General features: G+C 36.9%; 1 protein-coding gene across 2 annotated transcripts in view; it reads left to right on the top strand.

The window, feature by feature from the left end:
• Positions 1 to 15,040, top strand: part of NCAM2 (neural cell adhesion molecule 2) — a 568,800-nt gene that overhangs the window by 365,687 nt on the left and 188,073 nt on the right. For both annotated transcript variants that reach the window (XM_070786214.1, XM_070786219.1), the window contains exon 6: positions 14,632 to 14,749. In XM_070786214.1, the coding sequence (XP_070642315.1) occupies positions 14,632 to 14,749 (118 nt within the window). The remainder of the gene's footprint in view (positions 1 to 14,631; positions 14,750 to 15,040) is intronic.

The following is a 15,040-nucleotide window of genomic DNA, read 5'->3' as shown; positions in this document are numbered from 1 at the left end:
TGTCCGACTCTTTGAGACCTCATGAATCACAGCACGCCAGGACTCCCTGTCCATCACCAACTCCCAGAGTTCTCTCAGAGTCACGTCCATCGAGTCAGTGATGCCATCCAGGCATTTCATCCTCTGTCGTCACCTTCTCCTCCTGCCCACAATCCCTCCCAGCATCAGGGTCTTTTCCAATGAATCAACTCTTCGCATGAGGTGGCCAAAGTACTGGAGTGTCAGCTTCAGCATCAGTCCTTCCAATGAACACCCAGGACTCATCTCCTTTAGGATGGATGGGTTGGATCTCCCTGCAGTCCAAGAGCCTCTCAAGAATCTTCTCCAACACCACAGTTCAAAAGCATCAATTCTTCAGTGCTCAGCTTTCTTCACAGTCCAACTCTCACATCCATACATGACCACTGGAAAAACCATAGCCTTGACTAGATGGACGTTTGTTCACAAAGTAATATCTCTGCTCTTCAATATGCTATCTAGGTTGGTCATAACTTTATTCCAAGGAGTAGAGTCTTTTAATTTCATGGCTGCAATCACCATCTGCAGTGATTTTGGAGCCCAGAAAAATTAAGTCTGACACTGTTTCCCCATCTATTTCCTATGAAATGATGGGACCAGATGCCATGATCTTAGTTTTCTGAATGTTGAGCTTTAAGCCAACTTTTTCACTCTCCTCTTTCACTTTCATCAAGAGACTTTTTAGTTCTTCTTCAATTTCTGCCATAAGGGTTGTGTCATCTGCATATCTGAGGCTATTAATATTTCTTCTGGCAATCTTGATTCCAGCTTGTGCTTCTTTCCAGCCCAGCATTTCTCATGATGTACTCTGCATATAAGTTAAATAAGCAGGGTGACAATATACAGCCTTGACGTACTCCAGAATTGTTCATAATATCATTTTCATTTCTGATTTTAATCTTTTGAGTTTTATCTTTTTATACTAGTCCACCTAAGCTAAAATTTTCTCAATTTTGTTGATTTTAATAGTCAACCAACTTTTTATTTTATTAATATTATCTATTTTTGTATTCTCTGTTTTAAAAAATTTTTATTCTAATCCTTAGTATTAACTTTCTTCTAGTAGCTTAGGTTGAGTTTATTCTTATGTTCTATTCTCTTAGTTTAAGATTATTTTGTGGTACAACATATGGGCTATCCTGGAAAATGTCCTGTATGCTCTTGAGTAATGTGTTCAATATTGTTTTTGGATAAAATGCATATAAGTTAAATAAGCAGGATGACAACATACAGCCTTGACATACTCCTTTCCCAATTTTGAACCAGTCTGTTGTTCCATATCCAGTTCTAACTGTTGCTTCTTGACTTGCATTGAGGTTTCTCAGGAGAGAAATAAGATGGTCTGGTATTTCCATCTCTTTAAAAATTTTCCAGTTTGTTGTGATCCAGACAGTCAAAGGCTTCAGCGTAGTCAATGAAGCAGAAATAGGTGTATTTCTGAGTTCCCTTGCTTTTTCTATGATCCAACAAATGTTGGCAATTTGGTCTCTGGTTCCTCTGCCTTTTCTATATCGAGCTTGTACATCTAGAATTTCTCAGTCCAGGTACTGCTGAATTGTAACTTAAAGGATTTTAAGCATCATGTTGCAAGCATGTGAAATGAGTACAATTATGTGGGAGTTTGAGCATTCTTTGACATTGCCCAGCTTTGGGATTGGAATGAAGCTGATCTTTTCCAGTCTTGTGGTCACTTACTGAAATTTCCAAATTTGCTGGGATATTCAGTGTAGCACTTTCACAGCATCTTCTTTTAGGATTTGCAACAGCTCAGCTGGAATTCCATTGCATCCACTAGCTTTGTTCCTAGCATTAAGTGTGATGTTCCTAGCATCAAGTGTGATGCTTCCTAAGGCACACTTGATTTCATACTCTAGGATGTCTGACTGTAGATGAGTGAGGACACCATCATGGTTATCTGGGTCATTAAGGCCTTTATCATACAGTTCTGTGGATTCTTGGCACCTCTTCTTAATATCTTCTTCTTCTGTTAAGTCCATACTGGGGGATAGTCTCTTTATAATATTGTGACGGTTTTTGCCATACATCAACATGAATTGAGTATATGTATACATGTGTCCCCTCCCTCTTGAACCCCCCTCGCACCTCTCTCTCCACCACATCTCTTTAGGTTGTCACAGAGCACTGGCTTTGGGTTCTCTGCCTCATAAACCAGACACTGGTTATCTATGTTACATATAGTAATTTTTATGTTTCAGTGCTATTCTCTCAAATCATACCACCCTTTCCTTCCCCTACTATGTTCAGAAGTCTCTTCTTTATGTCTGTGTCTCCTTTGCTGCCCTACCCATAGATAACTGATACTACCTTTCTAGATTCCATATACATGACTTACTATACAATATTTGTCTTTATCTTTCTAACTTACTTCACTCTGTATAATTGGCTCTAGGTTCATCTACCTAATTAGAGCTGATTCAAATATATTCCTTTTTATAGCAGAGTAATATTCCATTGTGTATATGTACCTCAGCTTCCTTATCCATTCATCTGTCAATGGTTGCCTCTTTGTCCTAGCTATTGTAAATAGTGATGCAGTGAACATTGGGTATATGGGTTTTTTTAAATTATGTTTCCTCAGGGCATATGCCCAGTAGTGGAATTGATGGGTCATATGGTATTTTTATTTCTAGTTTTTTAAGAATCTCCATACTGTTCTCCATAGTGCTTTAATCAGTTTGCATTCCCAGCAATATAAGAGTATTCTCTTTTTTCCACATGCTATCCAGCATTTATGGTTTGTAGACTTTTTCATGATGGCCATTCTGGCCAGTGCACGATAAGACCTCATTGTAGTTTTGATTTGCATTTCTCTAATAGTGAGTGATGTTGACCATCTTGGTATGTGTTTATGTTTTATTTGAAGAAATGTCTGTGTGGGTTTCCTGCCCACTTTTTTATTTGTTTCTTTTTTTTTCTGGAATTGAGCTGCATGAGCTTATATGTTTTGGAGATAAATTCTTTGTCAGTTGTTTCATTTGCTGTTATGTTCTCCCATTCTGAGGATTTTCTTTTCACTTTGCTTTTAGCTTTATTCATTTACAAACACGTTTAAGTTTAATTAGGGCCCATTTGTTTTTATTTCTGTTACTCTAAGAGTCCCATATTGGATCTTGCTCTGATTTATTCTGCCTTTGTTTTTCTCTAAGAGCTTTATAGTTTCTGGTTTTATATTTAGGTCTTTAATCCATTTTGAATTTATTTTGGTGTATGTTGTTAGGAAGTGTTCTGTTTTTGTTGTTTTACTTGTAGTTGACCAGTTTTCTCAGCATAACTTGCTGAAGGGACTGTCTTTCTCCATTGTATGTTTTTGACTCGTTTGTCTAGGATAAGCTGTCTTTAGGTGCATGGATTTATCTCTGGACTTTCTATCTTGTTCCATTGGTCTATATTTCTGTCTTTGTGCCAGTACCATACTGTCTTGATGACTAGCTTTGTAATATCATCTGAAATTAGGAAGGCTGATTCCAATAGTTCTACTCTTCTTTATCAAGATTACTCTGGCTATACAAGATCTTTTGTGCTTCCATACAAATTGTTAAATTATTTATTCTAGTTCTGTGAAAAATACCATTGGAGTTTGGTAAGGTTTGCATTGAATCTACAGGTTGCTTTGGGTAGTATAGTCATCTTCACTATATTGATTTTTCCAATCCAAAAACATAGTATATCTCTCCATCTGTTTGTGTCATTTTTTATTCTTTAGTCAGTGTCTTATAGTTTTCTGCACACAGGTCTTTTGTCTATTTATGTAAATTTATAACTAATTATTTTATTCTTTTTTTGCAATGGTGAATGGGATTGTTTCCTTAATTTCTCTTTTTGATTTTTTCATTATTAGTGTACAGGAATGCAAGGGATTCCTGTGTATTAATTTTATATTCTGTCACTTAACTATATTCATTGATTAGCTCTAATAATTTTCTGGTGGCATATTTAGGGTTTTCTGTGTAGAGAATCTGCAAAGAGCATGTTTTTTTTTTTTTTTTTTTTTTCTTTTCCTGTTTGCTGAGGCTAGGACTTCCAAAACTGTTCAGTAATAATGGTGAGTGTGGACACCCTTATCTTGTTCCTGATTTTAGAGGAAATGCTTTCAGTTCTTTGACATTGATAATAATGTTTGCTGTGGCTTTGTCATATATAGCATTTATTATGTTGAAGTATGTTCCTTCGATACCTACTTTCTAGAGAGATTTTATCAAGCATGTATGTTAAATTTTGTTAAAGGGCATTTCACCTATAAACAATATATTTAATTTATTCTCAAGTGTACATGAAACATTCTTCAGGATAGATCAGATCTTGGGCCACACATCAAGCCTTAGTAAATTTTTTAAAATTGAAATCAATTCAAGCATCTCTTCTGATCACAATGCTGTAAGACTAGATATCAACTGCAGGAGAAAAAAAAAACTATAAAAAACACAAACAGATGGAGGCTAAACAGCACACTTCTAAATAACCAACAGATCACTGAAGAAATCAAAAAAGAAATCACAATATGCCTAGAAACAAATGACAATTAAAACTCAAAACTTATGAGATACAGTAAAAGTAGTGCTAAGATTGAAGTTCATATCAATACAAGCTCACATTAAGAAACAAGAGAGCCATCAATTAAACAATCTAACTTTACTGCTAAAGCAAGTAAAACAAAAAGAACCAAAAAAAAAAAGGTAGTAGAAGGAAAGAAATCATGAAAATAATAGCAGAAATACATAAAAAAGAAATGAAGGAGACATAGCAAAGATCAATAAAATTAAAAGATGGTACTTTGAGAAGATAAACAAAATTTGGAAATCATTAACTAGCCTCATCAAGAAAAAAAAAAAGACTCAATAAAAGTAGAAATGAAAAAGTAAATGTTACAACAGACAACACAGAAATACAAAGGATCATAAGAGACTGCTATGAGCAGGTATATGCCAAAAGAAAGGATAACTGGGAAGAAATGGACATATTCTTAGAAAGCAAATTTATTTAAAGTCTATTTTGTTTATTTGGGTAGTCATCCCTGCTCTTTATGGCTATCATGTCTATCTCTGTTGACTTAGTCTATTTGTGTCTTCATATTGACACTGAATCTCTTACAGTTCGGGCATAACTTTATCAGTTTTTAGCCATTCTGCCAATCTCTGTATGTTTATTGGAGAGTTTAATACATTTACATTTAAAATAATTATTGATGGGGATGGAAGAAATTTAGTATTTTTTTATTTGTTTCCTGAATGTCTTATAATTTTCTTCTCTTGTTTCCTACATTACTGTCGTCTTGTTTAATTGTTTTCTGTAGTGAAATTTTAAAATGGCTTTTTCATTTCCTTTTGTATATATTTTGTATCTGTTTTCTTTATGGTTATTGATGATACTGCACTTAATGTCCTAAAGTTATAACACTCTAACTTAAATTTATGGCAGCTTAACTTAAATAACATAAAATCTGCTCCTTTACAGCTTAACCCTATTCTTTTTGGTTGCTGATATCAAAAAATATATCTTTATATCTTTTGTGTCCCAAAAGAGGAACTGAAAAAATCCAGTTACAAAACACTGTTAGAATTATATTAATATTTTTTAAAAATGTATTAGTCTCTTAAGTCTTATAGGAAAAAAAAAAGTACAGTCACAATCTTCCATTAGAATAGTACTAGCTTTTTTATTGCCTGTATGTCTACTTTTATTGAGTTCTTCATTTCTTCATATGTCTTTGAATTGCTTTCTAGTGTCCTTCTGTTTCAACTTGCAGGATTCCCTTCAGCATTTCTTGCAAGGCAGGTCTAGTAGTAACAAACTCCCTCGGCTTTTGCTTATCTAGAATGTCTTGATTTCTCCCTCACTGTTGAAAGAAAGTTTTCCAGGATCTAGATTTCTTGGTTGACAGATTTTTTTTTTTTCCTTTTAGCACTTCAAATACATCCACCCACTACCATCTGTCCTCCAAAGTTTTAGATGCAAAATCTGCTGATAATTATTGAGGATCCCTTGTATGTAATGAGTCACTCCTCTCTTATTGCTTTCTAAGATTTTCTCTTTGCCTTTTGAAAATTCCATTATAATTAATCTTGTCCTGGTCCTCTTTGAATTCATCTTAGTTTTATACTCATGGCTAAAGTTTTAAGCCATTATTCCTTCAAATATTCAGTGTGTCCCTTTTTCTCCCACTTCCCTTCTGAGACTCCTACCACGTGATTGTTGGTTTACTTGGTTATGTCCCACCAGGCTCTTCAGTTACAAACACTTTTCTTCAACCTTTTGTCTTTCTGTTGCTCATATTCAAGAACTTTCATTACATTATTTTATATTCACTGATTCTTCTGTTTACTCCCATTTGCCTTTGAATCTCTCTATTGAATCTTTTCATACTGTGCTACTGGAGATCAGTGGAGAAATAACTCCAGAAAGAATGAAGGGTTGGAGCCAAAGCAAAAACAATACCCAGCTGTGGATGTGACTAGTGATAGAAGCAAGGTCCGATGCTGTAAAGAGCAATATTGCATAGGAACCTGGAATGTCAGGTCCATGAAACAAGGCAAATTGAAAGTGGGCAAACAAGAGATGGCAAGAGTGAATGTCAACATTCTAGGAATCAGTGAATTGAAATGGACTGGAATGGGTGAATTTAACCCAGATGACCATTGTATCTACTACTGCGGGCAGGAATCTCTCAGAAGAAATGGAGTGGCCATCATGGTCAACAAAAGAGTTCAAAATGCAGTACTTGGATGCAATATCAAAAACGACAGAATGATCTCTGTTTGTTTCCAAGGGAAACCATTCAATATCACAGTAATCCAAGTCTATGCCCCAACCAGTAACTCTGAAGAAGCTGAAGTTGAACGGTTCTATAAAGACCTACAAGACCTTTTAGAACAAACACCCAAAAAAGATGTCCTTTTCATTATAGGGGACTGGAATGCAAAAGTAGGAAGTCAAGAAACACCTGGAGTAACAGGCAAATTTGGCCTTGGAATACGGAATGAAGCAGGGCAAAGACTCATAGAGTTTTGCCAAGAAAATGCACTGGTCATAACAAACACCCTCTTCCAACAACACAAGAGAAGATTCTATACATGGACATCACCAGATGGTCAACACCGAAATCAGATTGTTTATATTCTTTGCAGCCAAAGATGGAGAAGCTCTATACAGTCAGCAAAAACAAGACCAGGAGCTGACTGTGGCTAAAACCATGAACTCCGTATTGCCAAATTCAGACTTAAATTGAAGAAAGTAGGGAAAACCACTAGACCATTCAGGTATGATCTAAATCAAATCCCTTATGATTATACAGTGGAAGTGAGAAATAGATTTAAGGGCCTAGATCTGATAGATAGAGTGCCTGATGAACTATGGAATGAGGTTCATGACATTGTACAGGAGACAGGGATCAAGACCATTCCCATAGAAAAGAAATGCAAAAAAAGCAAAATGGCTATCTGGGGAGGCCTTACAAATAGCTGTGAAAAGAAGAGAAGCAAAAAGCAAAGGAGAAAAGGAAAGATATAAACATCAGAATGCAGAGTTCCAAAGAAGAGCAAGAAGAGATAAGAAAGCCTTCTTCAATGATCAATGCAAAGAAATAGAGGAAAACAACAGAATGTGAAAGACTAGGGATCTCTTCAAGAAAATCAGAGATACCAAAGGAACATTTCATGCAAAGATGGGCTCGATAAAGGACAGAAATGGTATGGACCTAATAAAAGCAGAAGATATTAAGAAGAGATGGCAAGAATACACAGAAGAACTGTACAAAAAAGATCTTCAAGACCCAGATAATCACGATGGTGTGATCACTGACCTAGAGCCAGACAGCCTGGAATGTGAAATCAAGTGGGCCTTAGAAAGCATCACTACTAACAAAGCTAGTGGAGGTGATAGAATTCCAGTTGAGCTATTCCAAATCCTGAAAGATGATGCTGTGAAAGTGCTGCACTCAATATGCCAGCAAATTTGGAAAACTCAGCAGTGGCCACAGGACTGGAAAAGGTCAGTTTTCATTCCAATCCCAAAGAAAGGCAATGCCAAAGAATGCTCAAACTACCACACAATTGCACTCATCTCACACGCTAGTAAAGTAATGCTCAAAATTCTCCAAGCCAGGCTTCAGCAATATGTGAACCATGAACTTCCTGATGTTCAAGCTGGTTTTAGAAAAGGCAGAGGATCCATAGATCAAATTGCCAACATCTACTGGATCATAGAAAAAGCAAGAGAGTTCCAGAAAAACATGTACTTCTGCTTTATTGACTATGCCAAAGCCTTTGACTGTGTGGATCACAATAAACTGTGGAAAATTCTTCAAGAGATGGGAATACCAGACCACTTGATCTGCATCTTGAGAAATTTGTATGCAGGTCAGGAAGCAACAGTTAGAACTGGACATGGAACAACAGACTGGTTCCAAATAGGAAAAGGAGTACATCAAGGCTGTATATTGTCACCCTGTTTATTTAACTTATATGCAGAGTACATCATGAGAAATGCTGGACTGGAAGAAACACAAACTGGAATCAAGATTGCCAGGAGAAATATCAATAACCTCAGATATGCAGATGACACCACCCTTATGGCCGAAAGTGCAGAGGAACTAAAAAGCCTCTTGATGAAAGTGAAAGTGGACAGTGAAAAAGTTGGCTTAAAGCTCAACAATTCTTTGGCACTCAGCCTTCTTCACAGTCCAACTCTCACATCCATACATGACCACAGGAAAAACCAACATTCAGAAAACGAAGATCATGGCATCCAGTCCCACCACTTCATGGGAAATAGATGGGGAAACAGTGGAAACAGTGTCAGACTTTATGTCTCTGGGCTCCAAAATCACTATAGATGGTGACTGCAGCCATGAAATTAAAAGACGCTTACTCCTTGGAAGGAAAGTTATGACCAACCTAGATAGCATATTCAAAAGCAGAGACATTACTTTGCCAACAAAGGTTTGTCTAGTCAAGGCTATGGTTTTTCCATCAAAAGTTTTTGATGCTTTTGAACTGTTGTGTTGGAGAAGACTCTTGAGAGTCCCTTGGACTGCAAGGAGATCCAACCAGTCCATTCTGAAGGAGATCAGCCCTGGGATTTCTTTGGAAGGAATGATGCTAAAGCTGAAACTCCAGTACTTTGGCCACCTCATGTGAAGAGTTGACTCATTGGAAAAGACTCTGATGCTGGGAGGGATTGGGGGCAGGAGGAGTAGGGGACGACAGAGGATGAGATGGCTGGATGGCATCACTGACTTGATGGATGTGAGTCTCAGTGAACTCCGGGAGTTGGTGACGGACAGGGAGACCTGGCGTGCTGCGATTCATGGGGGTGCAAAGAATCGGACACAACTGAATGACTGATCTGATCTGATCTGATCTGATTGAGTCTTTTATTTCAGTGATTGTCATTTTAAGTTTCAGTATTTCTCGTAGTCCACTTTTAAGAGGTTTTCTATATCTTTGTAGGCATTTCCATTTTCTTCATACAATGTTTTCTTCAGTTTCTCTAATTCTTCCTATAGTTATTTGAGCATCATTAAGATGGTTGTATGAAAGTCTATCAATATATCTGCCCTCAGGTCTTTTTCAGGGACAGTTTCTGTTGATTTAATTTTTCCTTTTAATGTGCTATACTTTCTTATTTCTTTGTCTGCCTTGTGATATTTTTGCTGGAAATTGGACATTTGAATAATAAATATTTACTATGGTGGAACTGGTGGTAAAGAACCTGCCTGCCAACACAGGAAATGTAAGATAAGTGGATTCAATCTGTGGGTTGGGAAGATCCCCTGGAGAAGGGCATGACAAACCACTCCAATACTCTTGCCTGGAGAATCGCATGGACAGAGGAGCCTGGCAAGCTATAATTCATTGAGTCATAAAGAGTCAGACATGACTGAAGTGACTTAACACAGCACATGGAAATCAGATTCTTTCTCAGTCACAGGGTTTACTGTGACTGATTCTTTGTTATTATTATTATCAAAGTGTGTTCCTGATCAAACAAAGATCAAACTGAGATAAATTTAAGGAAACCTCTGGTATTTTCTTAGCCTGCACCTTTCCTTGAACATGCTTGAAAGTGTTACTCACTCATTCGTGCCCAAATCTTTATGACCCAATGGATTGTAGCCCTCCAGGCTCCTCTGTCCTTGGAATTCTCCAGGCAAGAATACTGGAGTGGGTTGCCATTTCCTTTTCCAGGCGATCTTCCCAACCCAGGGATTGAACATGGGTCTCCTGCATTGCAAGCAGATTTTTTACCATCTAAGCCACCAACGTGCATGGTCACTTTCTAATATGTCCATTATATGGAGTTGTTTTTGATTGTCCCAGTCTTTACTATCTGGCCAGGTGCTGCTTGTGGTAAAGAACCTTCCTATCAATGCAAGAAGCATAAGAGACATGGGAAGATCCTTTGGAGGAGGGCATGGAAATCCACTCTAGGTTTTGCCTGGAGAATCCCATAGACTGTGGAGCCTGATGGGCTACTCTCCATAGGGTCGCAAAGAGTTGCATATGACCAACCTAGACAGCATATTAAAAAGTAGAAACATTACTTTGTCAACAAAGGTCTGTCTAGTCAAGGCTATGGTTTTTCCAGTAGTAATGTATGGGTGTGAGAGTTGGATTATAAAGAAAGCTGAGCGTCGAAGAATTGATGCTTTTGAATTGTGGTGCTGGGAAAGACTCTTGAGAGTCCCTTGGACTGCAAGGAGATCCAGTCAGTCCATTCTAAAGGAGATCAGTCCTGGGTGTTCATTGAAAGGACTGATGTTGAAAAGGTGAAACTCCAATACTTTGGCCACCTGATGCGAAGGGCTGACTCATCTGAAAAGACCCTGATGTTGGGAAAGTTTGAGGGCAGGAAGAGAAGGGGACAGCAGAGGATGAGGTGGTTGAATGACATTACCAACTTAATGGACATGAGTTTGGGTAAACTCCAGGAGTTGGTGATGGACAGGGAGGCCTGGTATGCTATGGGTCATGGGGTCACAAAGAGTTGGACACGACTGAGTGACTGAACCGAACTGAACTGAAGTGAATTAGCACCCACTGCAAAGGAATTTAAAAAGAAAAGAAAAGCGAGGAATTAAAGGATGCCAGTTAATTAAATCCCAGGATTTCACAATTGTGGGAGGTTTAGTAACAATGGCCACTGCCTCTTTACATCTTCACCTGTGATCAAAAGCCTCAGTCAGGGATTAGTGCACAGATCCTTGATTTTCTTTTTTCCTATCCTGGCTTTTTATGTGCAACTTATGCCAGAAATGTGTGTACAGTTGCCTGCCTCAGATGGGAAGGGTGATAGGTAGCTGTTTCTGTACACATATAACAGAAATTGATCAGTGTTAACCAAGAATTACCTTCCATCTCTTTGTCTAGAAGTTGCAAGCATTCAGTAGACATGGCAGTTCCAAGATAGTTACATCAGAAAGATCCTGCTAGTGCAGTTGTTGTGTAGGTGTGGAGACAGATGTCTATTGCTTCCTCCTCTACTGTCTTTCCCAAGTACTCTCTTGTGTGAGTGTCTAAGTGTCACGGAACCTTAAAAATTATGAACAAGAAAAAGTAATTTAGAAAAGGCTGAGTCTTAAGATACTAGTCCTCTGCCAGATGGAGCATGTACATGTGAATATATTTGATAATACATATTTAGAACATATCCAAATAATCAATAAGTTAGAAAAGAGTTGGTATCCTCACAGTGGTAGAGTGAAGTTTGTTATCTTTATCCTGAATAAAATTGGAGAAATTATTGTATTGGTTAACTAGGACTATACAAGTATTTCACAGTTAATACCATATTCTTTATCTTCCAAAAGTACTTGAGGGAAAGTGGGTGAAGACAAAGACTGCAAGACACAGAAGAGTGGACTAGACTAGCTGGATTCTTCTGTTGATGAAGGGGAATTGAGATATCAAATTAATGATATCTTTGATACATAAGCAGCCAATGAGGGAAACTGTAATGTTAAGGTGAATTAAAGCCTACATGCACATAGGTTGTAGAGCTATTTCTCTACACATTCCAATGTTTCTTTTTTTTTATTTTATTTTTTTTTAACCTTATAATATTGTATTGGTTTTGCCATATATCAACATGAATCCGCCACAGGTATACACGTGTTCCCCATCTTAAACCCTCCTCCCTCCTCATTCCCCGTACCATGTTTCTTGAAGCTAAAGTGTGAACAGAGAAACTTAGAAAGAATTGACTACCTGATGGATCCGTGTGTGTATTTGTCACCTAGTTGTGTCCGACTCTGTGCAACCCCATGAACAGGGCCTGCCCGGCAATCTGTCCATGGACTTCTCCAGGCTTGAATACTGGAGTGGGTTGCCATGCTCTTCTCCAGGTACTTAACAGATACAGAAAATAAATCTTGGTAAAGTTATTAAAACTGAATTTTTCATATGTGGTCCTATGCCAAAAAAGACATTTTAAAAAAGTTAAAATAGTGTAGGTGCTGAACTTGTAAGGAAAAAATAAATTCATATGAAATATAATGTTTTCTCTTTTAAAAGTATTTAATCCAGCTCAACAGTGAATTCAGAAGCATAAGTTAGTATGCATAAAAATGCTGTGCAGTCCAAACAGGAGCTAACAGACTACCAGAATATCTTGGCATCTGAGCTAGTAAAAACCTCTGCAGATTTTATTGCATGTTTTTCTTCCAAATAGTTCCAGAATTATTCTTCAGAGTTCCTCAAAATATCTAAATATGCAATGTTAATATTTTTCTGCTAATCTGCACTACAAATAGGAGAAGGCAATGCCACCCCACTCCAGTACGCTTGCCTGGAAAATCCCATGGATGGAGAAGCCTGGTGGGCTGCAGTCCATGGGGTCGCTAAGAGTCGGACACGACTGAGTGACTTCACTTTCACTTTTCACTTTCACTCATTGGAGAAGGAAATGGCAACCCACTCCAGTGTTCTTCCCTGGAGAATCCCAGGGATGGGGGAGCCTGGTGGGCTGCCGTCTATGGGGTCGCACAGAGTCGGACACGACTGAAGCGACCTAGCAGCAGCAGCAGCAGCAGCACTAGAAATAAGAACACATGTATCATTAATGGAGTTAATATATCATAAAACACAGAGATTAAGATTTGTTAATTCTGAGAGATCATCCAGCATATACAGTTGACTTTATAGATAAGAAGGTTATGATAAAGAATAAATAAATTGTTTAGACTAGTAACAGTAACTGGACAAGAACTAAAATATGATTCTTCATTTGAAAATGTTTCTATCTACATAAATACTTTACTATAGAGAGAATTTGTATTAAAGAGTTCGTTTTCATCATAATTCTTTAAGGGCTAAAAATCTTTATTCTTACAATAAAAATATAGTGCCCTTGCCACTACATTTATAAATCACAAAAGGAAAAGCAATTCATGTTCATTAAACTGTTTTCTTCCATAATTATAAGAGAAGAAAACAGAGTACAAAAAGTCAAATCTCAATGACTTAAAATGCAGAGTTAACATCTGAAAAAAAAAAAATCCATCTTATTTTAATGCTAGTAATTTTTATGTTAGTTTACAGACAGCATGTCAGGTCATGTACCTTGTATTTAAATTCATAAAGGCAGAAATTTGATTTAATGTGCATAATTACTAAGATATATAACAGTTCCTGTCCCTGTCATCAGTTGTAATAATGTAGCATCAATGATGACCTGAATGCTATTGTAGAAATATTTAATTATCATCACACATTTAAATGCCTGTCTGGTCATGTTGTTTGGATAGTAAAAATCAAACATACTAAATAATTAATTTTAGAATTTTTTCATCATATTTAATTTAAAATCATAAAAGTGTATATTAAATAAAATTTATGTTTTACTTTGAAATTTAGCTTCTGTTATGGATGGCATTGATTTGTTTATTGCAAACAATGCATTTCAGTAACAGTTTCAACATGTTCAAAATGTGCAACATATACAGTTTTTGCAATGTAATTAGTTAGAAATTGGGGAAGCTTAATTTTAAAATTGAATTGTTCATGAAAATCTATTTCATACTCTCTATGGATTAAGCAGTCTCTGTTCATAAAAAGTTCTATAGTTGTTTAAAGAAATTAAGTGTGGTTAATCAGAGGGAACATTATGGTTTGACACTTAATTTGAAAGCCCTGTCTTGAAGCTGTGAATGATTGCTTATAGAATTACATACACCAATGAGAACCCAAATAGGAAATCCATTTATGCTCCAAATAGATTACAGTATTGATGTAAGCCAGGGTGGTATTGTCTGTCTTTTTGTAAGTAACTGTTCATAAAAGCATGTGTATATATAAATGTAAATACATATATATACTTTTTTCTAAAATGTCTGATTTATTTTTTTGTCTCATTTGATAGATTAAAAATAGTAAAACAGCATTACAGTGAATTATCTAATTATTGTACATTAGAAGGCAGATTAGCGATTTTAAAGTCATTTTTCTATGCAGTCAAGTCAGTCCTCTTGATTTAAGTACAGAGGTGAGCTATCAAGTTTTAAAGCTTAGCTTTAAAAAAAAAGGCAATGGTGAAACAGTCTCAGTGGTGTTGGTAAACTGTGTTTTATCTCTATTTAATCTACGTCCATCTGTTTTTCAGTACCACCGCTGATCACAATGCCTCAGAAATCCTTTAACGCCACAGCAGAGAGAGGAGAAGAGATGACATTTTCCTGCAGGGCCTCAGGCTCTCCTGAGCCCACCATCTCCTGGTACAGGTAGGTTATGTATCCACACTCCCTTGCCTTGTATCCATGGTCAGGCTTCTGGGAAAATACTTACAATCTTATCATTTTGTCTGGAAGGAAACCATTATTTTTGAATTTCATTTGAAACATGATGAGGCTTTTGTTTCCAGTTCAGTTGGTTAAATTGTTGAAGAGAGCAACATAGTGATTTAATACAAGTCAAAGGCTGCTTTCATAGCTCTGGTCAGTCTGTCTAGCAGGCATGTTTCTGGCTAAAATGGGTCCAGGAGCCCTGTGACTGACTGAGCCATTTTACTGTTA

The sequence above is a fragment of the Bos indicus genome, chromosome 1, assembly GCF_029378745.1.
Source record: "Bos indicus isolate NIAB-ARS_2022 breed Sahiwal x Tharparkar chromosome 1, NIAB-ARS_B.indTharparkar_mat_pri_1.0, whole genome shotgun sequence".
Classification (NCBI taxonomy): Eukaryota; Metazoa; Chordata; class Mammalia; order Artiodactyla; family Bovidae; genus Bos; species Bos indicus.
The sequence above is the reverse complement of the archived record's forward strand: the minus strand, read 5'-3'. Positions and strand labels throughout refer to the sequence as shown.